Source organism: Sinocyclocheilus anshuiensis, unplaced genomic scaffold (genome assembly GCF_001515605.1).
Source record: "Sinocyclocheilus anshuiensis isolate Anshui unplaced genomic scaffold, SAMN03320099.WGS_v1.1 scaffold838, whole genome shotgun sequence".
Lineage (NCBI taxonomy): Eukaryota > Metazoa > Chordata > Actinopteri > Cypriniformes > Cyprinidae > Sinocyclocheilus > Sinocyclocheilus anshuiensis.
This window is the reverse complement of record NW_015539915.1, coordinates 922,301-946,293: the sequence shown is the minus strand read 5'-3', so window position 1 is coordinate 946,293 and position 23,993 is coordinate 922,301. Positions and strand designations below refer to the sequence as shown.

The window sequence follows — 23,993 nt, the reverse complement described above, 5'->3', positions numbered from 1 at the left end:
TTATTATTATTATTATTATAAAAAATGTGGAGGGGGCACTAAATGATCTGGATCTGCTTAAAGTTTTCATGAGAGTCAGCCATATCCATCAATGTGTTCATGTGATCAGCTATGGGTATAAACATGAACTAACTATAGGCTACTGTATATTGTACAACTGCACATTAATCAGTCGGTCAGTTTATGTTGCTTCTTTAGTTTAGTGACTTCGTAATGAACCTGCAATGTTCCAATAACTCTAAATGCTGGAGTCTGCAGAGTTGTGGTCACAAGTTGCAAACAACTGTGTGATGGGGGAGGAAGGAAAAAAAACCCATTGGCATACGCAGAATTCCACTAAGAAAGTTCACACAGATCCATGCCAAGCACAAAAACAAACAGGCATGAAACTGGGCTGAAGGGCGCTTTGAATCTTCATTAATGACCCGTATCACTGTCTCCAGCAAATTTCCTGATTTTTTTCAGAATCATTCCAAGGTCCTTTGTCAAACAACAAGAGCTTGATAAGTCAGTGTAATGCAGTCAATCAGTGATTTCCTAATTAACTGTCAAAAAGCCGCCACTTAGTTCTGACAGCACATCTGACTGTGTTTATGTATTCATTATACTGTTTACAAAAATGAGTTTAAGTGGGAGTGAGAATGCAACATTTCTAAAGCGTTGCTGATGTTACCTAATAAGTGAGTGGGTGTGGACGGGGTAAACCACAAAGACACTCAGCTCTAATTCACACACAATCATAGTCATCCAACTGGGCAGGAGGGCAAACACATTCATTAAACTATGAGTGCCATGATGCCACAAATCAGGAGAAAAGGTGCCATCAGGTTTGTTTGTTTCCCAGCATTCCTCGAGTTCTTTCTATCTTCAGTTGAAAAGAAATTAAGGTTTTTGAGGAAAACATTCCAGGACTTTTCTCCATATAGTGGACTTCAATGGTGGCCAATGGGTTGAAGGTCCAAATTGGAGTTTCAATGCAGCTTCATAGGGCGATCCCAGCCGAGGAATAAGGGTCTTATCTAGCGAAACAATCGATCATTAAAAAAAAAAACAATTATACTTTTTTTTTACCACAAATACTCATCTTGCACTAGCTGGACTTCACGCATTATGTAGTGACATAGGCAGAAGAACTGACCCAGTGTTTACAAGTATGGAGAAGGAGGACTGTTCAAAAGTTGTTGTATGCTGATTTATATATCTTTGTTTCAGTTTATTGTTTAAAATGGTCAGTTCATGTGCGTATTCTTGATGTTTAAATCTTTTGAAACCTAAAAAATTTCTTACGCTACGAAAAAACATGACCTTTCCACGTAACTACAATTCCAATTCGGTTCGTATGGTTTCGGTACAGCAGGAGGAAAAAAAAACTAAACATAAATAGTTTTTATGAACAATGTTTTACTGAGCAAATTGCTCTTTTATAAATGACTTCAATTATTATTAAAATTGTCTTATAGGGATAAAAATCTACCTCGGCTTCTGCTCTAAACTATAACTTGAAACTTGAGCGATTACGTGAGGGGTGAGATGTTCATTCATGTTTATTTTGTGTTAACACTAGTAATAAAGAGGAGGTGATCGTGCTCCGCGTTATGCCGTTATAACTGATACATTAGTATACTGCGATATGTCACGCCACATCAAAGAGCATCAAAACGGCATTTATTGACTGAATTTGTTCGGTAGGCTACACATGCGTAACGAACTGAAAGACCGAAAATTTTCGGTACGAATACGTGTACCGTTACACCCCTAGTTATTAGTGATCTGCAATGGGTTATTTTTGAGTTCTGCATTCTGAAATTATAACTATTTATCCAGAAAAAAATCTAGAAAATGGAGAAGTACAGAACATAGGCTTGAAGAACAGACATCTGACTGTTCTGGACACGAGAAATCAGATTATGTTGTTGTATAAGAGGACTCCTTGTGCTCCATCAAACATCTTTTCCTCCACATTAAGGCGAATTTATTATTTTAAACCAATCTGACAGGCATTTTCTGAAATAATGGCTCATGTACGGCTGTTTGCTGAAAAGCAAATGACATCTTAAAAGCTTTCCTTTGGTAACAGGGTAACTAATCAAGATCATGCTGTGTCCAAAATAAACAGACCAGCCACAAACCAAATTCTGAAAGTTTGTGTGTGTGCGTGTGTGTGTGTGTTTGTGTGTGTGTGTGTGTGTGTGAGATAAAGGAAATCAATTCCAGCATGTTGTTGCAAAGAACAGCTTTGTCAATAATGCATCCAAAGTTGTTATGTTTTATACTGTTATGTGATTAAATGACACATAATTATGTCCAAGATGATGAAAAGGAAAAACCATGAAAAAGTAGGCCTATATAGTTTATGTTCAACCATCAAGTAAGAGTAAAATAATTTCCTTAAAACTTGAATATATGTTAGTAAATGTGCTATTTATTTATTTATTTATTTAAAATTAAGGTAATTTTTCAGAATTTGTGAATCATGAATATTTTTCTTGGGGTTAGACCATTTGATGATTTAAAACTAAACTTGCCATTTCATTAAAAAAAAAAAGTTTTTACACTTTTAAAAGTTTAGTCATAGGAGTCATCTCTCCTTTTTTTCTGTTTAATGGTATTCTTGTCACATGAGAGCAATATGGCTTCCTGCTTGTTTGTTAAACTTATCTTTTTTTTTTCTCAAATGTTGCTTATATTTGAAAACAAAACTGCTCTATGTCTTGTTTAATAATAATAATAATATTATTATTATTATTGGTCAATATTGTTAAATTAATATGTTATTATTGATATAATTATATAATATTATTGATATTATTTTGGGCCATTTTGTCAGGAAATTTAAGAAGGCTTTTAATGAGGCTTTTTATTATTTCGGAACAGTTATATCATTATAGAACAGGTATATTGAAGTCATGGTCTGTTTTGAATTAATTAATTAATTATAATAGATGTAATAACTATTTATATTAACAAAAGATACATATATGAATGATTAATTTAGTAAATTAGCAATTGAATTTATTTTCTTTACAGATCAGATGTTGTGATTTAATAATCTGACCTATTGGCTAAATATTTGTCAGGCAAACCCGCCTCATTTCCTTCAGTCAGGGGGAGGGGGATTTGTTTAGGATATCCATACCTATAAGCTGTTGGTGGGGTGCATCTTACATGCATCGGATGTGTAAGGTCTCTTCTGTAACAGGCTGTGTCTGCTCGTTCAAAGGCAGGCCTGCAGACGGGTGTGGTGGAGGAAATTGATTAAAGAAAGACACAGACTAAAAACACTAATCAGTGTTTTCCTGAAACGTGATTCTGGGAGGACCTAGAGAACAGCGGAAGCTGGAATAATGTAAATGGTCTGTTTCTCTAGAGATTCTTGAGATTACATTTTTGATTGTTTTTTTCTTCTTTTTTTTGTCAGAAATACACATGACTCAAGGGAACGATACACTCGATGGCCTCTCGCTCACTGACACTTTGGACTTTTAATTTTTTATGTGACTGCTTGCCATCTGTAAATGTCATTATTGCAGGAATAATTCTCCAGATCCCCTCGGTGATGCTTTAGTCTTTGATGAAGAGCAGGTAGTGTATACGAAGCAGACTTATGGCCACATTATTGTCAGAATAACTGATGATTAGTGAGATTTCAGTTTTGCTTTGATGGTTTGTGTTTGGTATCTAGCACTGTTGGCATTTGCAATGTAAAAACAGCATTTATGACCCCGGGCTGGACTCCGCTTCGTCCACGGTGAAAGCCGATCCGGCGATCCACAGCAAAAACACACAGCTCTTCACGACATGGCGGCGGCAACAATACTACAAAACATTCTTTGCGTGAACATTTGGGCAGCGTTATGCAAATCTTCTCACACAGTGACGTAGACATGTGGGGGCGTGTTAGAACGAGCCGTTTTAGGTAGGCGTGGTTAACTCTTAACTTTTATAAAGAATATCTCTTTGGATTTGAGACTTTAGTCTTTGCAACTTTACAGATCTTCTTTATGCACCAAGAGCTTGTAACACTCCAAAGAGAAAGGAAAAATTGAAATCGCATCATATGACCCCTTTAAATAGACACAACAACACCAGAGCTAATGACCAAGTTGGACCAGCTTGGACCAGCTAATTACAAGACTAGACGAACTGATGTCCATCTTGGACCAGATAATAATAAGTTTAGACTGGCTAATGACCACCTTAGACCAGCCTGAACCAGCTAATGACTATCTTGAACCAGTTAATTACTAGTTTAGACCAGCTAATGACCATCTTAGACCAACCAACGACTAGTTTAAACCAGTTAATGACTAGTTTAGACCAGCCAGCTAATTGCCAGGTTAGACTAGTTTAGACCAGCTAATGACCACCTTAGACCAGCTAATTACTAGGCTGGACCAGGGGTGTGTTTCCCGTACAACGACGTAACTCGCTGATTAACCACCATAGCACGATGCATTGTCGTGGGAACAAACTACCTAATCACGACTGTTTCCCGAAAACGGTCGCATCTCCGTCGTTTGAACCACATTAGTTCAACAATATAGGGCTATTGTTAATGATGTCACACGCATGTGGTGGAGTAAAAACGTCTGCTATTTAACTGATTAGAGATCTCTAAGATGCTGCTGTGTTAAACATGGTACCTGATGACTAATTTGCTATTTTTTGTTCCCTGTCATTTTGCTTTATTTGATGTTTGATTCATCACGGTTTCCCTCTTACGTCATACTCTGGGGTTTCCTTTTGTGCATTTGTGCACATGCGCACATGCATTCATTTGTGCACTTCAAAAACTGCGCTTATTGAGGACGTGCAAAAATACAGAGATTGAAATGCTAAATTAAAATGTTAGCTTGCTTATTTTGCCAATGAGCATATTTATTCAAGCCCACATGTCTTACTAACAACAAACTATGCTTCTAACCACAGGTTGAGAGGTGTAGCGCGGATGGCGGTTATATCCGCGGGCGCTGCGGATAATGTTTTTGCCAATGTGGGACCTACTTAGTTGACCCAAGTGGGCCCCAGATAAGATGCCCATTTTGGGACCATGCCCACTTGGTACCCATGTAGACCCAGCATAAACCATGTGGGGCCCACATATACATGTTGGCTGGGAAGTTTGCGACACTGTTTGCGAATGTTCATTGAACTATGTTGGTAACGTCGGAAATTGCGACCATAGTTGGCTAACGATGCTTTTGGGAAACGCACCCCAGGTTGGACCAATTTAGACCAGTTTATTACAAGACTAGACCAACTGATGACCATCTTGGACCAGATAATAATTAGTTTAGACTGGCTAATGACCAGATTAGACCAGTAAATTACCAGGTTGAACCACCTTAGACCAGCCTGAACCAGCTAATGACCATCTTAAGTTAATTAAGACAGTTAATTACTAGTTTAGACCAGCTAATGACCACCTTAGACTAACTAAGGAATAGTTTAGACCAGATAATTACCAGGCTGAACCAGCTTAGACCAATCTCAACCAGCTAATGACCATCTTGGACGAGCTAATTACTAGTTTAGACTAGCCAATGGCCATCTCAGACCAGCTAATGACCATTTGAAACCAGGAATGATCAAATTAGACCAGCAAATTACCATCTGAGACAGCTAATGACTAATTTAGACTGGCTAGTGACTAGTTTAGACTTTAGTGACTAGTTTAGACCAGCTAATTACAAGGTTAGGCTAGTTTAGACTAGCTAGTGACCACCTTAGACCAGCTTATTACCAGGTTGGACCAATTAATGATCAGATTGGACCAGCAAATGACCATCTGAGATAGCTAATGACTAATTTAGACTGGCTAGAGACTTGTTTAGACCTACCTAGGTTAAACCAGTTAGTGAGCAGTTTAGACCAGCTTAATGACCAGCTTAGACCAACTAATGGCTAATTTAGACCAGTTAATGACCAGTTTAGATGAGCTAATGTCCACCTTAGACCAGCTAATTACCAGGCTGGACCAGCTAGTGACCAGTTAATGAGCAGTTTAAACCAGCTAATGACCAGATTAGACCAACTAATGGCTAGTTTAGACCAGGGGTAGGCAAGTTCGGTCCTAGAGAGCCGCAGTCCTGCAGAGTTCAGCTCCAACCCTAATCAAACACACCTGAACAAGCTAATCAATATCTTCAGGATTACTAAGGCTATAGGCAGGGGAGTTTTTTTTTTTTCAGGGTTGGAGCTGAACTCTGCAGGACTGCAGCTCTCTAGAACCGAACTTGCCTACCCCTGGTTTAGACCAACCAGTGAACAGTTTAAACAAGCTATAATCACCATTTTAGTTCAGTTAATGTCCAGTTTAGACCAGTGAAATATACACAATTGTAGGCTAATAAAAAAAAAAAAATAATAATAGTAGTAATAATAATAAAAAAAAATCATTATTGTTATCATCAGTAATATTTTAATTATTTGTGTACACGTTTGTAAATGTATACATACTGTATATAATGTTAACTCTGCCTAAAACTCTGCTAGTACAGCTACTTGAATGTGAATGTGAATGTGAATGAGTGAGAGTCCTCCTTCAAATGCCCAGCTAAACCCTCCCTCACCGTCACTCCTCGCTTTCAAATACGCTTTGTAAAGTCAGTCAAGTTGTAGTTCAGGCAAACGGAGATCTGTAGACTTGCACTGGGACATTGACTTTGCAAATTAAATATCCTCTAGCTAACTCTGAGAGTAACTGAGTTGAGTGTTTGCCTCCAGAGAGTCAGGCTGCTGCTCAGTTGAGCGTCTGCGCTTCCAAGGAGAGGAGCCTCGTATCCAGGCTCTGACAGCGAACCGGGAAGATGCTTTCTGGAGTCGTTCATTTCACACTAGCAGCGCTGTTGGGTACGTTTTTTTTATTGTGTCTTATTTAGTCTGTTTTCGGTCAAATGAACGATGACGATGATGATGTCAAAATCCTGAGTGCGAAACTGCGCGCGTTGTTTATTCGGTGCATGTCATTATTCCAAAGACCATACATGCATTATTGATCCGGTTTGTTATATCCACTTTGACAGGCTGCGGTCTGTTATTCTGAACACAATTTATTGTTATTTATCTTCTCGTAGACGTAGAGAACATTACTTATAAACGCATGTTTACGCGGCGTAAAACGATTTTGCGCACCACATGCTTGCACAGTGTATATGTGCATATAAAATGTTTACTTGCACTTTTAGTCTTACATTAAGAGCAACTGGCTATGTTTATCAGACATTTTTATCCCTTTCTCATATTATTATCACCATTACACTGACATTCTGCATTCTGGTGCCCTTTGTCATGTTTTGCTAAATAAAAAATTTGTAAGCATGAAGACATAAATATGACTTCTGAGAAAAATAATTGAAAACATGTACTCTCACATGAGATAAAGACTGAAGAAATAAAAAAAAATTACAGTTTTATTCTACATGGACCTGGTTGCATCATCATGGCAGCTGACATGTTAAGATCACACACTTGTGCCGTGCAATTGAAGAAGTTGCTAATCACTGTAGTAACAAAAATATATATATTTTAAACTTTATATAGAACTTTCAGCCAGTGTTACACAAACTTCTTACATCCAAGCCAGTAGGTGTCAGTATACAGTACAAAACCATCAGTACTATTGAAATGTATAAGAGCCATCTAAACAAAAATAAAAACTTCCTAATGGCATCTCAAAATATAAATCAACATTTTAGCTGTTGTCCACAAAGCTGCATATTGGCAACTTTTAAAACACCTTTCATGTAAACCTTTAATTAATGTTAGGCTATTAAATGGCAGGAAGAGCACCTTTTTTATATAAAGAATAGCAATCAGTGTTCCCTCTCTATTAGTTTAACCAAATGAAGACAGCTCAGATCTCCTTGGGTGCAGTTTCTTAGGAATGCATGTGATAAAGGCTTGTGACCCGCGTTAAGGAATTGAGTTGTGGATGCAGCTGCAGTTAAAGGTTCACATTGACTCACATTAGGTCCAGGATCATCACACAGTCGCTTCATCCATGCACTTAATGGAACAGTTTACCAAATAATGAAAATTTGCTGACAATTTACCACCCTCAGGCCATCCAAGATGTAGATCAGTTTGTTTCTTCATTGGAACAGATTTGAATAAATGTAGCGTTACATCACTTGCTCACCAGTGGATCCTCTGCAGTGAATGGGTGCCGTCAGAATGAGAGTCAAAACAGCTGATAAAAGCATCACAATAATACACAAAGTAATCCACTCCACTCCAGTCCATCAATTAATGTCTTGTAAAGTGAAAAGCTGTGTGTTTGTAAGAAACAAATCCATCATTAAGACGTTTTTAACTTCTAACCTTTGCTTCTGGGTAAAATATGAGTCATCTATTTGTATTGCTTTCTCCACAGAAAAAAGTTGTCTCGTCTGAATCAGGAGACAAATATGCACAGATCAAGCACATTTTACACCTTTTACAGAGTTTTTCTAACTCTGGTCCAGTCCCTACTGGCTAGCACACTTCAAAATACTGCTTTATTAACAATTTCATGCATATATGGTGCTGTGATAAGCATAATACTGCATTACCAAAGGAGTACGCTGATACTCTTTGGTGGTTTTATTTTAGATCCTGTCATTCACTTACTTAAGATGCTCCGAGATTACAGATCAGCACCTATAGTGGACAACAGTCATGTTTGTGCATGTCTGTCTCCTCCACTGCTCCAGAGACCCAGATGTGGTTATTGTAGTGGCAACATTTAAGCCATGTAAATTCCTAATGGAGGTGAGGGTGCAGGTGTTTTTGGTTTGAGACACTAAAGGAAATTCATCTGTTTTCAGTCAGCGTGCGTGTAATCTGCATATGGATGCGTGGGACATCAGACACATACATATTCACTTGCATGTCTAAGGCCTGTGTAACATGTTATAAAAAGCTCTGTTGTATTTGTAGATTACTGAGTCATTTCCTAGTTATTTCCTCAGATGTGCCGACTGTTAATTGCTGAGTCATTGGAGATTATGATTCTAATTATTATAAGATTGCTTGCAGTAGTGTTTTCTTGGATAAATACATAAAATTACATAAAACATGTTTTTGTTTGTATTTTTAAAATTATTTTATGTTATTATGTTGATAAATGGCACTGACTAGCAAATGCCTTAAATATCCCATACATTTTTTCTACAATTTTTTTTATATTTAATTGTACTGTTTATATTTTACTATTATAGTCATTTTTTATATTGAATAATATTGCTAATATTTTACGATATTGTAGACTAATAGATTGCATACGTTAAAGTTCAGTCTGTGAATGTTGAGATTTTTTTCCATGGATAAACAGTGTGTACGGTTTATCTCCAGGCTTTGATAGGAATGCATTTCTTCTGTGTGTGCTTTATGTACAAAACGCCTGCACTGTCTGGGATAAATAATGAATTAATTGAATGCTTAACAGATTCATAACAGCAGAACGGTTTGTGCACCCTGCTGCCTTTCACCCCAAAATGAAAATCTCATCATTTACTCACTGCTCATTGTTTTTTCCAGTGTAGAACACAAACAAATATATTTTGAAAAATATCTCCATGTGTTTTGTACATATAATGAAAGCCACTGTTTTGGACCCCATTTACTTTCATTGTATGGACAAAAACATTTCTCAAAATATCTTCTAATGTGTTCCACACTGAAACAACATGAAGGTGAATAAATTACAACCGAATTTTCCTTTTATGGCCAACTATTCCTTTAAGGCATCTTCAGCGCAGACTCATTAAACATGTTTCACTTCATCAAGTGATTCGTTTTTATCCTGAGCATCTAATATGGCTGACTGTAGTTTCATTTCAGCCCTTTTTGTCTAATTGAATAAAGTGAACCAAAAATAGGGTCATTAGGAGATGAATGGTCAAGTGTAGAGCGAGACGGGCTTAAGTTAGCCATCTGCCACTCTGCATGAAGAAGATCTCCACAGTTATAAATCCAGAGCACTTACTGGCAAGGGCTCTCCCTTGCTTTGAACTGTCTTCTTCCATACTTGGAGACTTCAGATTGCCGAATGCATTCCATTACATGCAGACAAGCCCCAGTCCTTTCAAAGGAAATGCTCTGACTCATAATTATAATAGAAGATGGTTATAGACAGTAGACATGGTTCATATGCTTTATTTGTGCTACTACAGTATGTTTCCTTAGAGAAATCATCTCCAGACCTGGCAAATTTGGAGTTTATGGTACCCAATGAGGAGTTCAAGAGCAGGTTGGTCATGGAAAATGTCATAGCGGCATCAATACGATTTGGCAAACGACTTACTTGTCTGAGAACTGGCACAGAATGGGCAGTTCGGTTTAAATGATCATAATAGACATAATTAGCGCTTTGGTCAGCCTCCAATTTAAACAACTACTCAACGAGCTACTGTGAAAACATTCACATTGAATATGATACATGGCTACCATGCGATCTGGAAGGTTCCTCATAAATTGTTGTGATAAGGCTCGTTTTTTGCTATTATGACATGATCGCAAGGAAGTATTCCGGGTTCCAGGATATTTTAAACATTCTTGCTAGCTGGGAAAAACATCTCCCGTCATCTGTTTTGTGCCTGGCACATCCCTCACTGGTGCACTGTTCCTCCATCAGATATACCAGTGACTGAAGTTTCCATCCCATCTATGCATACTTTTAGCTTCCTTAGGTTCAAAACCATCTCCGACTTTGATCTACAAGTGACTACTTAGGAAAATCATGTCTTTTGTTTCCAGTCACCTTTAGTTATTCAGTTTAGTTAAATGGATAGTTCACTTAAAAATAAAAATCATCATTTATTGTCCCTCCAAACCGGTATGACTTTCTTTTATGGAACACAAATGAAAGTGTTTTAAAGAAGAATGTTTTAACTGTTTTTGCCCATACAATGGACAAAAAACAACGTTGGACCCCATTGACTCTCATTGTATGGACAAACAGTTTTGTTTTACAGAAGAAAGTCATAATAATTTGGAATGACATAACACCCTCAGTAAATGATGACAATTGTGCACAAGACCTGAACTTTTGGTGTATAAGTGCATCTGACTTTAAAGCTTGTCTTTGAAGTGGTTCAGTTTCCTATGGAGCAGTTTCTTGTACATTTCAAACAAACACTTGTGACCTTGTACACTTACTTAAAAAAAAAAGAAAGAGAAAGATGCACAGGAAGTAACACTTCTGAGACCGGAAGACTATCATTGTTCGCTTTAGTTCAGAGATCTGCTGATGCTTTTGCATGTCTTTGTAAGAACTATAAAGGCAAACAACTGTACAGTAGAGCTCATTTTTCTTTTCTGCTTTCAGCTAGTGCAAATTTCATGCATTTCACAGTTTTTCCTCGACGGATTAGACTAATTTTAATAAAATGTAACACATTTCTTAAAACCATAACCACAAAATCAGAACGGTCAAGTACAAACCTGGCAAAAATCAGTTCAAAACTTAGTGTTCTTTAATATAAATCAGACGTTGCCTTCAAAGACAGACTGATGGACTGAACACTCATTACACACTGTCAGATTTAATAAAAACAATATGACTATGGCCTCTTACAGTGAATGAGATTTCACAGAGCAGCCTCTAAATATTTTAAGCCTTGCAACATAATACTGCAGTAATCTACATAAATTATAGTGATTATCCTGGTAAATATATGACTACAAAATTGTAAACAATTCCTTAAAATACAGTTTGCTTTTTTGTGCTTACAGCACTGGGTAAATTAACCATCATTTGAGGAAGAGGAGCTTTGAAACTGGGAAAACTCTACGTTTGGATATGCATTACCGTCACACACATTTATGTTAGATAAAAATTAGATAAAATAGTTCGTATGACAAATGTGTGATCGCATTTATTCTGAATCAGCGTCTTATCTCCTGTCTGGATCAGGAAAGAAGTTACTGTAATACATCGCTCTGCTTTCTGTGATACACCTTCCAGTTTACCAGAGAAAAGGTCAAATGCAGTAGCACTGATCACATCTGACACAAATGTTTGGGTGTTACATACCAGGAAGGAGCCAGGCGGTTAGAGGGTAGGAGGTGAAAAGTAAGAGGGATTTGTGATGTCAGACGAAAAGGAATAACGCTTCAGAAGCGCTTGTTCTTGGTAAAGCAGCATTCCTCTAAATGAGGACCGTTGTAATGAAACATTATAGGGGAAACCCCGATCGCCCATAAAATGTTCTACATCACAAGCCAGACATTTAGAAGCAGCTAAAGAACATGACCCCAGGGGTACGACCCGCTGACCTCTCTCTCAAAGGCCGTAAACATATATACTTTACAGGTGCTATTTCATCTGTGTGTGTGTTTATGAGCTGGCTGGGGCATTGTCAAATGCTATTTTGCATGCTTTGTTTCACTAGGCCTTGCATGTGGATTGTGTTTTTATGCAAATGTAAACATTTGGTTTACTTTTATGTTTTGAACATTTGCTGTTTCTGATGTAAATGTCACCAGGGTAGCATTACTAGCTGGCTGACATAGCGTTTGGGGATTTTTTAGGGTCTCTTTCTGCAGTTTACAACAGTAGTCATAAGTCGTTGAATCATTAATTTAACAAATTTGTTCAAAATCTGTGTGCTTCAGAAATGAAACGTGTTTGCCACACCAAATTTGCATACTGTACATACCATATAATAGGTGAAAAACAGTATGTTAAAGAATAGTACTGTATGTTAGGATTCAAAGTATTCATAAAACAGTAGGTGAAATGTACCTGAATGATCTACTACTTCTTAAAATGAGCATTCAATGGACACTTCACTATCCCATGAGGCCATGGGGGAGGATTTGTGAATGGTATAGTCATGTCACATATGTCCGAATTTCATTCATGCTACACACATATATAAAACATACCTTAAATGGTTGTGAAGTAATTACATATTTAAAAAAGTACCTACTCAGAAAGTATGTGATTTTAGACACGGCCTCTGTTTTTATGAATGAGTCATTGAATCATTAATTCAAACAATTCGTTCAAAATTGCTGATTCATTCAGTAAAAAATCAAGAGACTGTCTTTATGAAAGAATCATTGAATCATTCACTCAACCAATTAAAACCGATAATTCATCTTGGAATGAAACATTGCTGCTATGTTGCTCATTTTGCTCATTTTTACTAACAAAAACATAGTAACTTGTAATATTGTGGCTAAAATGTATAGTAACTCAATATTAACTTCCTGTTTATTGAACTGTTGTTTAAAAGACTGAATCTAACTACTTATTCCTCAACTAGTTATGTTTGTGTGCACTTCACCTTTAAATGAAGTGACGTGACATGTGGCCAAGTATGGTGACCCATACTTGGAATTAGTGCTCTGCATTTAACCCATCCAAAGTGCACACACACAGCAGTGAACACACACCATGAAGAACACACCCGGAGCAGTGGGCAACCATTTATGCTGCGGCGCCCGGGGAGCAGTTGGGGGTTCGGTGCCTTGCTCAAGGGCACCTCAGTTGTGGTATTGAAGGTGGGAGAGAGCGCTGTACATTCACTCCCCCCACCTACAATCCCTACTGGTACCGGGACCTTTGGGTTACGAGTTTGACTCTCTAACCACTAGGCCACGACTTCCCCATGACAATAACATGATGTAATGACACATTGCTAAAATAAAACTTACTTTATAAGGCTGTATTTAGTAGGAGGACAGTGCAAGAGAAAGCTAAACAAAGTATGTCTTCATGAGCCTTTTTTATATGTCATGTGATTGAACTTCACACAGTATTTGCAAGGAAAGGGCAAAAAAGCCCCTACTGTGATTGCATTATCTCCACTTTAACCCAACAGCAAATAACATATCTTTGCAGACACAGAAAAACAAAACTTTCAGACTGTTAACAAGTTGACATGCTGCACAAGCTCCTGTTTTAACAGGCTTTTGAGGTCTCTGACATAGAAACTTCATATTTCTTGCCATATTAATGATTTTTGCTGTAGAACGATAAAGCAAGATATGCATATAAATCATATATATTGATAGGCCTATATATTTTAAAGCAAGGTCCATTTGCTGCCGGTCTATAAAATACTGCAGCTTTTTTCCCATCGCACCATAATGTTTTGCTTGAACTTTGGCCTCTACAGAGACCTAATCCCCAAACTCACATGAATCAAGTACCATCCGGGATCACTAAGCAAGCTTTGACTTAAACGGACACTGCAGCTGAGAGACATCAGTCAGTCCATGTACATGATGGAGGATTGTTTTAATTTCAGCTGCATGTAAAACGGCAGTCCCGGGGAATGTTGGCACTCAGCGCTGCTCCAGGAAGTGAGCTGGATAATGTCTGCTGCAGAGCATCGAACTCCCCTCCAGCGGGACAGGCAGAACAGCCTAACTGTTTCCAGAGCCGCACTTACACATGTGACATTCTGTGATTAGCCACGGGGGATGTTTCGTTTTATTCTCATGCTGCAGATAAACAGCCTAACCTTTTCCTTTTGGAAGGAGGGCCGCGCTATTTATTTGACCTAATTGGCAATAATTGCTAAAACATCTATTTTATGGCTAATTTTGCTTTCTGATTGGAGGGGACCACAGGATCTGAATGGCAGTGTCATGAATTTGGGAAAAAAATATACACAGTCAGAAACGTAGAATAATTAAGATTTTTAATGTTTTTGAAAGAAGTTTATACTCACCAAGGCTGGATTTATTTGATCAAAAATACAGTAAAAACAGTAATATTGTGAAATGTTATTACAATTTAAAAGAACTGTTATCTATGTGGATATATTTTCAAATGTAATTTATTCCTGTGATGAAGAGCTGAATTTTCTGCATCATTACTCCAGTCTTCAGTGTCACATGACCCATCAGAAATCATTAAAATGTGGATAATACCGGTGCTCAATTCCTACTAATAATACAGTTGTTGTTTTTTTGTTGTTGTTGTTGTTTTACATTTTTCAGGATTCTTTGATGAATAGAAAACAAAATCTGCATTTAACAGATTTTTTGTAACATTATAAATGTCTTACTGGGTTAACGGCTGTTCAAAAAATCAGCTTTCTCATCACAGGAATAAATGACATTTTAAAATATATTCAAATAGAATACAGTTCTTTTAAATTGTAATAATATTTTACAATATTAATGTTTTTACTGTATTTTTCATCAAATAAATGCAGCCTTGGTGAGCAGAGGCTTCTTTCAAAAACATGAAAAAATCTTAATTATTCCAAACTTTTGATTGGCAATGTATATTTTTGTTCTGAGCAAAATATATGCTAAATATAATGTGCCAGTGGAAAATATATTTCATTTAAACCTTCAAATGCCAAATGTATTACAAAATACATTTCCAAACTTAAAATACATTATGTATTTTTTAAATAGATTTTGTATCAAATATACTGGAAATGTATGTAATTAAACATGCTAATTATTCTTTTTGCAAATATGCTTTTGTCATATGGGTTATCATGACATTAATCGTTCACGCTCGATTGTTTCTTTACTGTTTTGGAAAGTGATACTCTGGCTATTATTTTTTGGGTTGAGATGCAGGAAGTGACCCTCTTTGCCCTGCACTGTATTTTTAGTCTCAAAACATTTGTGTGTGATGCTTGAGCAAGCTTGGGTTCCTGGCCCATCTGTGCACCGTGTGGCTGTGTTTTCGGGAGTGTCTGGGTGTGTTTGCGTGTGAGTGTTTGTAGAAGGTGGGCGTTTGACAGAACATGATCGGGGTCTCTCCCCTGTTAGTGCGGAGGAAACTGGAATGAAAGCTTCTGGAATCAGCAGGGAGCATTATGTCATTCTGTGGGCGGACTTTTTCGTGGCCAATAAAACGCTGGTCTTCCAGAGAGGACACATCTGAAGGCAGCACATTCAGGAACAGGATATTGGGGTTGTGTGGTGAATCCACTAAAGAGTGCTGCCACTTTTGCAAGAAGCATTTCAGTGCAAAAAATTTTGAATTTACTAATCACTTGCAATACAACTTAACATGTGCCGAAATAAAGTGAATTTAAAGTCATTATTTTTCCAAGCAAACGCACCTCTTTCTATGTGCGAATTGCATTCACTGCTATATCTGTGGGCATTGTTGCATATGAATAGAGTAGGGCCTCAACTTTATTTTCTTTTCACTGAGTAATTGAGTAAAAAAAAGGGCAAATTTTATCTTCTGTTTATCCACATTTCATGTTATTCCACATTGTGTAACTGTGGAATTCCTCCAAATTGTGTGCAAATAGAAGGCTCTGAAAACAAAGATAGTAAATGTATTTGTGTGGGCTATGCTTTACAATATTACATCATAGTAACTCTTTAATGTCTTTTGTTTATACGGTGAATGTATTTTTTAATTATAGTTGTTCCCTGAACTTTTTTGTCTTGTCCAGATGTAAAATATTTACTTGAAGTACCCTCTGAGATTTTAAGTTAATATCGAATAATTTTATGGCACATTCAAATGTTCACAGGTTCACAGGTTCTCTAATGTTGTTTAATGGTCACATGATATGTAAGTAAACAGATAAAATATTTAATCTTTTTTAGTATTTAATGTTTAGATTCAAAATGTAAGTAATTTATTTTGACTGCATGTCTATAGGGCTTATTATTATTATTGTTGTTGTGGGTGTTGTTGCTTTAACTGTAATTATAAAAATGAAGATATGAATATTTGATCACTATAGTTCTAATAATGATTTTACACAGCAAGTTACAATACATTTATGTCTTAAATTCGAAACTTTCAAACATTTAAATATTTAAACTTTTTTTATTTATTTTATTTGTGGAATACTGGTGAAATTGTCATGTTTTGTTTGTGGATTTGTGTTCTGTGACTTCTGTTTTTTTTTTTTTAAGTTAATTTTGCTCTTTAGTATACATTTTCTCATTTCCTGTGTTTAGTTTAAACATGTTTAAACACGTAGCGTAACAGATTTTATACTCATACTAATTAAAAGTTAAATCACAGCCTTTGTTTTGATAACTGCACTAGGCTGTCTAATGATTTATGTTTTATTTTTATTAATTGTGCAGCCACTTTTACTTATTTTAATTTGACATTTGATTTAATTATTAGCGTTTCATCAACTCACAAACACCCATTTGGGAAACACTGTGTTAAACAAATCAGTATACAACTGTAATATCAACCAAAACATGAAAATAATTATTAACTCTTTGGCATAACCAGATTTTTTATATCGTTAAATACTGTACTGTAATACATACTGCTCTTAATGTAAATAGTTATGTCTTTTTGTTCTATCTTGTCTTTTAAGTGCTCTTTTAATAACCCAAGGAAGTGTTTCCTGTGTGCGTGTCAGTACGTGAATTGAGTCAGATACATCAGTCCCTTTGGCCAGGAAAGAAAGAACGCGACAAGGAGAGTGTGTGCAACAGGACACATTTACTTGATTAGCTTGAGATCTGCTTTGTCATGAAAGAGCATGTGTGAGCCAGACAAGGCCTCGACCCAGGCCTCAGAATCACGTAGCTCTCCCGCTGCCAAATGTAAAAAGTCTTAGCACAGATAAATCCAACACATTGCCGGCGTTGGATGACTAAATCTTACAGCCTAATACATTTAATCAGATTTTGGCACTGTCAAGTGACACATGATCAAACCTGAAGGGGAAAGACAGCATCGTTTAACAGGCTTTGACCTTGTCTGCAATGTAAGCATGGAGCTTGTCACTTTAAAGACCCAAAACGTGTTCCCCACTTTCTTCTTACATCTCCACGGATACCAAGACTTTGCATCACAAACAATTGGGCGTGATGATAACATTTTGATGATGTCAAGTCATCCAGCTATGTTAGTTTGGCAAGGTTTTCCAAAATGAAAACATGAAAGGTCATTGTAACACAGTTCGTAGTCACGGGAAGAAGGAGGCGGGAACTGGCGAACATTTAAAGACTTTAATAAAAAAAACACAAACAAAATGAAAGTAAAGCGGCAGCCCCTCGCGGACGACTGCCACACACAAAACACAAAATAAAATCCAGGCCTGGTCCTCTCTCCTCCTCGTCACTCCTCCTTTTATCCTTCCGGAGCTCCTCCGTGGGACTTGAGACCGGTGAGTGGCGCAGGTGTCACGCATTAGCATTTACTCCACCGGCCTCGCTCCGTTCCCACGGCTCTCGGCCCCGCCCCTCTCGTCACAGTCATGCATGCTTTTTGGAACTTTGCAACACAGAAAACACAAAGCTGCTGACAGCAGTTCTTTAGTATTGTCTTCTCGTCTTTCACTGTCGTCACTCCTCCTTTTATCCTTCCGGAGCTCCTCCGTGGGACTTGAGACCGGTGAGTGGCGCAGGTGTCACGCATTAGCATTTACTCCACCGGCCTCGCTCCGTTCCCACGGCTCTCGGCCCCGCCCCTCTCGTCACAGTCATGCATGCTTTTTGGAACTTTGCAACACAGAAAACACAAAGCTGCTGACAGCAGTTCTTTAGTATTGTCTTCATGTGCTTTTCGTAAATTGGATGGAGAAAGTTCTGCTTTGTGTGGGCTATAGTTTTTTTTTTTTTCACACTTTACCCCTGCATGCATGCATAAAGGATGTCCTGTCTTGTATGAACGAACGTGCATTATATTTATATTTGAATCATTTAGCAGAAGCTCAAGTGTGACTTGCAGGAAGTGCTCTACACATGTGAATAAGATGAATAAAAAACATTTTCCCTCATTTCCCCATGTCTTTATAATCTAGAGCCTAAACAGAATCATGTATTATCTATGTTGCTTTCTGCATTGAAAAGACTGTGTGTCACGAAATAATGGCAAGAAATGTGTTTGAGTTGTCTTCACAGGCTGCACACAAAAGCAACATACAACGTAGCCGATTCACAAACAAATGACTATTCTTGCCTAGTACTTTGTAGTGAATCAAAAATATAGCGTGCGACCAGTGTAGTTTGATTCACAAACAAATGACTCAAATTAGCTAGTTCTTTTCAGTAAATCAGAAACAGTGTGACCAGTATAATTTGATTCACAACAAATGCAAAAACATACAGCGTGACCAGTGCAGTCCGATTTCCAAAACAAATGATTCTTGTGAGCCAGTTCTTTTAATAAGCAGTCAACACACTCTCATGGCAATTTGTAACTACTTTACATTTTGGCAAATTGGTGGTGAATTAATTTTGTATGAATTTGTACAATCTCATTTGTATTTTTATATGGCCTGCTTAGGCTCCACTGAGGGTTAGGTTTAGCGGTGGACCTTCTTGCTTACTTTCTTTTTTTTTTTTTCTAAAAATCATACATTTTTGTATGAATCAAATCATAAAATAGTTACATTTGTTCATGGGATTGTAAATAGTTACCAGTTTAAATCATTCTGAAAAACTGCCCTGTATAAAAGTTGACTAAAATAACAATTACAACCATAACCATTGTTAAAATATAAATAATATAATATATAAATAAAAACTTTTATATTTCAGCTAGTTGCTTTCGTCATTTAATTTAAGTTTTTATTTTTAACTTGACGTACTAAAATAACTAAAGCTAACACTGAAATAAAAGTGAATAAAAACTATATAGACATAAAAACCTAGAACTAAAAATAACAAAAACACAACAAAATGACTAAAACTTCAGAGAAAATTTAAAATGAAAAAGGAAACTAAAAAAACTATATTAAAAATATTAATAAAAATAATAGTATTTCAGTAATATTAAACACTGCATTTACAGAATTAGCTGAGAGAGTTTCTTTCATGCATAAGCACAAATGTAAATGAAATATGCCAAAATTAATATTCAGATGTACTTCTATATATTCATGGTTTACAATTATATATTAAGATTTTTATCTTTATATTCTGATTTATAAGGATATATTTTGATATTCAGACTTACAACTATATATTCTGATTTACATTTCTATATTCAGATTTATAAAAATATATTCTAATGCAATTATGTATTCACAATTTACATTTATATAGTCAGATTTTATATAATGATTTCCTGTTTGGTGCTTCATAGTTTTTATGTTCAGTTAATATTTATTTAATATTCCATCTATGGTCCGGAGGGATTCTGCTGTTCTTTAAGAGTAAGAAACCCCTGAACACCTGAGTCTTGACTATAAATTGTGTTCTTGGACTGCTGTGATCCATGTGTCTGGGCGTCTTCCCCATCTGTGATCAATGCAAAGGGCCTCTTTGGCTGGTGGCCATCTTGAATCACCTAATTGCATTTGTATTTTCTCTGACATACTGCTGAGGCTTGAAATCAATCGCGTCTATTGAGGGAATGGATGATACATTCCCATTCACCATTAGCATGAATCCAGCAAAAATGATTGAACCCCAATGTAAGTGTTTTAAAGGCCTGGCTTTCCATGTATTCCCAAGGTTATGTGTGTGTCGCTGTGTTTGCATAAGTGTTGGGTGTGTTTGCAGAGCACTAGCTCAGAGAGCGTCCTGCATTAAACCTCAGCAGGAAGTCTTGCCTTTTCCTCTCGTTCTACATTACAAACACCCTCTTCATTAAGAGAGGAGTCAGTTCTACTGGTTTTTAGAGGATGGTGTGTGTCTGTGAGGAGGAAGCCAGCTGTCCGGTTGCCTTTGGCCCTCTACGTCTTTGTTTACAGAGTCAGTAGATTGCAGAGGAAATTCATTCTGTTTATCTAACTTGCAAATCCGACCCAAAACAGAACAGCTGCCCCTCAGGATGGGAACGGGTTGGCACATCTCTTCTTCGTCTTTGTCATACTTCAGTATGTCATCTTCTCCTGCCTCTTTGTCTTATTTTTGTTAGCACTCTTCTTGCTTTTCCGAAACATGATTGTTGGACATTTGTTGTTTAGCTGACTTTCAGTTTCTCAAATATGCACTGTTTTTCTTCAGCTCCTCCTTTGATGTTTTTGCAGCTTTTTCTTCAGATTCATCACTTTGTTCTCTTCGTCTAGCCCTTTTTCTTCTTCTTTCAACTTCTTCCTGTTATCGTTCTTTGTCTTCTTATTTTTCTTCAGCTTCTCCTCTGAGGTTTTTACAACTTCTTTTGAATCATCATCATCATCCTTTTCTTCTTCTTCTTCATTCCATTTCTTTCTCTTATTATTCTGTCTTCTTCTTCACTTTCTTCTTCTTTCTGTTCTTGTTTTTCCAAACACATTTATTAGTTTGCAGTAAAACGTGTTCTATTGCACATTGTCTTCTTCTTTATCTCCTTCGTAGTCATCTTCTTCAGTGTCTTTTCATGTTCTTCTTCTTCAGCTGCTTCTTCATCTTCTGCATTGTTATATCTCCACGTTCCTCAGATTCTTTCTAGCCTTCTTGAGCTTCAATTGCTCGTTTTCAGCTTCTTCTGCAGCTCCATTTTCTTGAGCTTCAATTTTATCAGCTTCTTCTTAGTCGTTTTCATGTTCTTCTTCTTCAGCTTCTTATTTATCTTCTTCATCGTTATATGTCTTCACGTTCCTCAGATTCTTTCTGGCCTCATTGAGCTTCTGGGCCTTATTTTAGCTCCTTTTCAGCCTCTTCTGCATCGTAATTTTCTTGAGCTTCACTTTTATTAGCTTCTTCTTAGCCTCAACTTCATCTTTAGATTCGTCTACAGCTTCATTGTGTTCATCGGCTTTGTGTTGGTCTTCTTCTTCACCTTCGTATTTTGAATGTCTTCGTGTTCAGCTCTTGTTCTTTCTCTTGTTACGAAACGCACTGCTTCCGTCTAGATTGCAGAGGAAATTCATTCTGCTTATCTAACTTGCAAATCTCACTCAAAACACAACAGTAGTTCCTCCGGCCAAGAAAGTGCCACTGGTCAGCACGTCTCAAATGAACGTTTCTTCTTCTTCTGCGCTTCCTCTTCTTTTCGTCTTCTTTTCCTTCTGCTTGTTTTTCCAGAATACATTGGTTGTGTCTTGCCTGTCATAGTGCTGAGTGTATAAATGGTCTTTGGTCTGGTCTTTCAGATGGTCACTCTTCATGCATATCGTCCTCAGAAGTTAAGACTCAATGGAAAGCGGGTTTGGAGGCTTGGCTGGAAATCTTAATTACTGTTGAGTGGACATTCATACGAGGCGTGACCCACGAACATACACTGCCTCTCTGTTTCCTCATTGAGCCATGACTACATGTTCTACATTCATTAGCTCAGAACATGACTGTTATCAGCAGACGTAAGGCAGCACAACTGGATTTCTGTCTCTTCGTATTCTCACCCAGATCCAGCCATCTACTCAACACCACAGTGATTTGTTAATCTTCACAATTCCCTTCCAAATCCTGGAATTGAATAAATCATGACTGGAATTCCGTTGCACACAACATGTGAAAAGACTCTCTGTGGCTGCTGCACAATGAAGCATTTAAACACTATATTTAGTTCTCCTTTTATATACAGTACTAAAAGTCAGACTCTGGTGGTCTTTATGAAGAGGACATTGTCCAAGGGGTCAGGACGGCTACTCCGCATTGCTCTGTGAAATTCCTCTGCCTACTATGCGTGTATTGCTCCTCGTAGGATTTGCATGTTTCAATCCCACACAACTGGGCATGAACAACTGGCACTATTTCTCTCTCTCTCTCTCTCCCAAAACAGAAAAGGGAAATGGAAAGTCTGTGTGTTTATTTACTTATCTATATTAATATTCATTATAAATATTTAACAATTAATAAACAGCTGAGTAATTGCATTAACTTGTAGGCTAATGTTCCATTCATGCTAGTAAATACTAGCATTTATATTATCTGCTCATTGGAAAAGTTTTTTTTTTATTGGACAAACTGACCCTTAGTCTTATTTATAAGATAAAGTGAGATGCATATTGTACGTATGTGATACTTATGTTGTCTTTTTTATTGTATGTTTCTTGATAGCTCTGCTGCCATGGTTGTCATGTTTCAATGTAGACGAGAAGAACCAGATGTCATTCAGTGGACCAGTGGAGGACATGTTCGGATACACCGTCCAACAATTTGAGAACAGTGAGGGAAAGTGGTATGTTTTTACATTATATCTATAAATGCTTAGTTTTACTAAACAGGGCAAATTAGCGTGAGAGCACAATTATAAAACAGCGCCGATGGGCATGGAAATTTCTGCAGGTGATTCACTGACAATGCACAAATTAAAGAACACAGACGCAACATCTCATTTACATATCGACCAACGCAATCTACCAAGCGCAACGCAAATTAGCGCAGTCGCAAATAAAGAATAAAGAAGCCACAGTATGTTGAAAAGAACCCGAGGTCAAAAAATGAAGGGTTGCACGAAGTTTTGATAGACCTGGTTAGAGTTGCCAAGGGGTGGAAAATTGCCAGTAAATTTCCGGAAACTTTCCAAAAATTCCTGGAAGATTCAAAAAAATACTGGGAAGTTTCCAAAATTTCTGGAATGTTTCTGAAATTTACGGGAAATTTTCCACCTTTTTGCAACCCTAGACCTGGTATTGCGTGACTTCTAGTTGAGGGTTCCAAGCCGTCTTTTATTTCCTGAAGCAAATTAAAAATAACATGGCTTGGCAAACGATATGTTCGGATAATGTGTTCATCTGGCATTCCAAATAAATTAAAGGGGTCATATGATGCTTTTTTAAAGATCATTATTTTGTGTATTTGGTGTAACAGAATATGTTAACATGCTTTAATGTTCAAAAAACACATTATTTTTCAAATACTGTACATTATTGTAGGTCCTCAATGCCCCGCCTCTCTCAAACGCTTCGTTTTCTACAAAGTCCCTCCTTCCGACAAGCGCAGTCTGCTCTGATTGGCCAGCTGACCCAGTGCATTGTGATTGGCCGAACACCGCAAGCACTCGTCGGAAATGTAACGCCCCTTACCATAATCGCGAACGTCAGCTTTCAAAATAAATGTAAATAACATTTATTTATTTTACAGAGCCCGAAAGGGGAACAGAGTCGCGTGCCAGACAGTGATGAAGCTGGTATATGTTTGCAGTACACAAGCCACGGTTAAGACAGCTGACTCCACTGTGATGTGACCCCCTCTCTCTCTCTCTCACACACACACACACACACACA

At 37.3% G+C, this 23,993-nt stretch overlaps 1 protein-coding gene across 1 annotated transcript in view; it reads left to right on the top strand.

Moving 5' to 3' along the window:
* Positions 1–6,600: 6,600 nt before the first annotated feature.
* Positions 6,601–23,993, top strand: part of LOC107686433 (integrin alpha-1-like) — a 54,417-nt gene continuing 37,024 nt past the window's right edge. The window contains exons 1-2 of the mRNA XM_016483425.1: positions 6,601–6,852; positions 22,825–22,945. Coding sequence (XP_016338911.1) covers positions 6,810–6,852; positions 22,825–22,945 — 164 coding nt within the window. The 5' untranslated portion in view covers positions 6,601–6,809. The remainder of the gene's footprint in view (positions 6,853–22,824; positions 22,946–23,993) is intronic.